This window comes from Apaloderma vittatum, unplaced genomic scaffold (assembly GCF_000703405.1).
Source record: "Apaloderma vittatum isolate BGI_N311 unplaced genomic scaffold, ASM70340v1 scaffold33064, whole genome shotgun sequence".
Classification (NCBI taxonomy): Eukaryota; Metazoa; Chordata; class Aves; order Trogoniformes; family Trogonidae; genus Apaloderma; species Apaloderma vittatum.
Genome location: NW_009712662.1, coordinates 3,682 through 5,076, shown reverse-complemented (window position 1 = coordinate 5,076; position 1,395 = coordinate 3,682). Strand labels below are relative to the sequence as shown.

The 1,395-nt window shown below is 62.5% G+C and overlaps 1 protein-coding gene across 1 annotated transcript in view; it reads left to right on the top strand.

Moving 5' to 3' along the window:
* Nucleotides 1–14: 14 nt before the first annotated feature.
* Nucleotides 15–1,395, top strand: part of LOC104272957 (metabotropic glutamate receptor 2-like) — a gene marked incomplete at both ends in the record, with an annotated part of 4,610 nt that continues 3,229 nt past the window's right edge. The window contains 1 exon segment of the mRNA XM_009868084.1: nucleotides 15–489. Coding sequence (XP_009866386.1) covers nucleotides 15–489 — 475 coding nt within the window.

Below are 1,395 nucleotides of genomic sequence, written 5' to 3'. Positions count from 1 at the left end.
GGCCCCCTGGCCAGTTCCCCAGCGCCCCCCATGGCGGTCCCCTGGGCTCCCTGGCTGTGGCTGAGGCACCTGGCCCCCTGCCTGGCTGCTGGGCACGGCATGGCCAGCAAGAAGGAGATCAGCATCGACGGAGACCTGGTGATTGGAGGCCTCTTCCCCGTTCATGAGAAAGGAGTTGGGACTGAAGACTGTGGCAAGATCAACGAGCACCGGGGCATCCAGCGCCTGGAGGCCATGCTCTTCGCCTTGGATGAGATCAACAAGGATGGGAGCATCTTGCCGGGGGTGAGGCTGGGCGCCCACATCCTCGATACCTGCTCCAAAGACACCTACGCCCTCGAGCAGTCCCTCGACTTTGTCCGTGCCTCCCTTACCAGGGTGGACGGCTCCGAGCACATCTGTCCCGATGGCTCCTATGCTCTCCATGATGACGTGCCCACTGCCATCACTGGCGTCATCGGGGGCTCCTACAGCGATGTTTCCATCCAGGTACCAGATGAGAGGGGCTCGGATGGGGTTGCGGGGTTGGCAGCAACCAGGTAGGGGGGAGCAGGGAGAGGGAGTAAAACCCTGGTAGCAGCGTGATGATGCTACTGCCAGTGCAGCACAGGGATGCTCTTGCCTCCCTCACAGTGATGTTCTGCCCCTTTCTGCAATGGGGAGAGAATGCCAGCCTGGCACCTGAGCAAGCAATCACTCTGGAAGGGCTGCAGCCCTGATGGTGTCCAGGGTCCCCTTGGGGGCCGCGGCAAGCCCCCACACCAGCCGTAAGCCATGGGAGCTAAGCTAGTGGATCTGTCCCACATGGGGACAGGATTTATTATGCTCCTGAGGTCGCGGCAGCAAGTGCAGCTCCTCAGCCCAAAACAATCCCCATGCTGAGGTCCATGCCATTCTCAGTGACACCTCACTGCCACATCTGGTGGGCGGCCTCCTCCAGCACCTGGAGGAACAGCTGCCCTCCCCCACTAGGTCTGGATGGCCATGCCCGAGCGATGGCCATCCTGGTGCCCCCTGGCCAGTGTTATGCTGGAGACAGGGGTGGCTGATGAGGTGCCCCAACACCCTGTGGGTGGCTGTCCCAGGAGGCCACCATGGTTCAGCTCACCTCCAGCCCTGTGGGTCCTTGTCCCCCATGGGTGGGGTGCAGCTCAGTCCTCAAAACCACAGCTCTGTGGATGCCAGCTTAGGTGGGGAGAAGAGCATCCCTTGGGGGATGCAGGCAGCTGGCGGGGCCAGCCAAGTCCTGGAGTGCTGCCGGTGGCCACACGCTCACTAAGATTTAATGAGTCCCTGGGGCTTGTTAGACCACATCTGCTGCTCCGCGGGATCCCCAGATTCCCCTGGCCACAGGTCAGAGGAAGCTGTGGCCAGGGTGGGGGGGGCGTGTCCCGG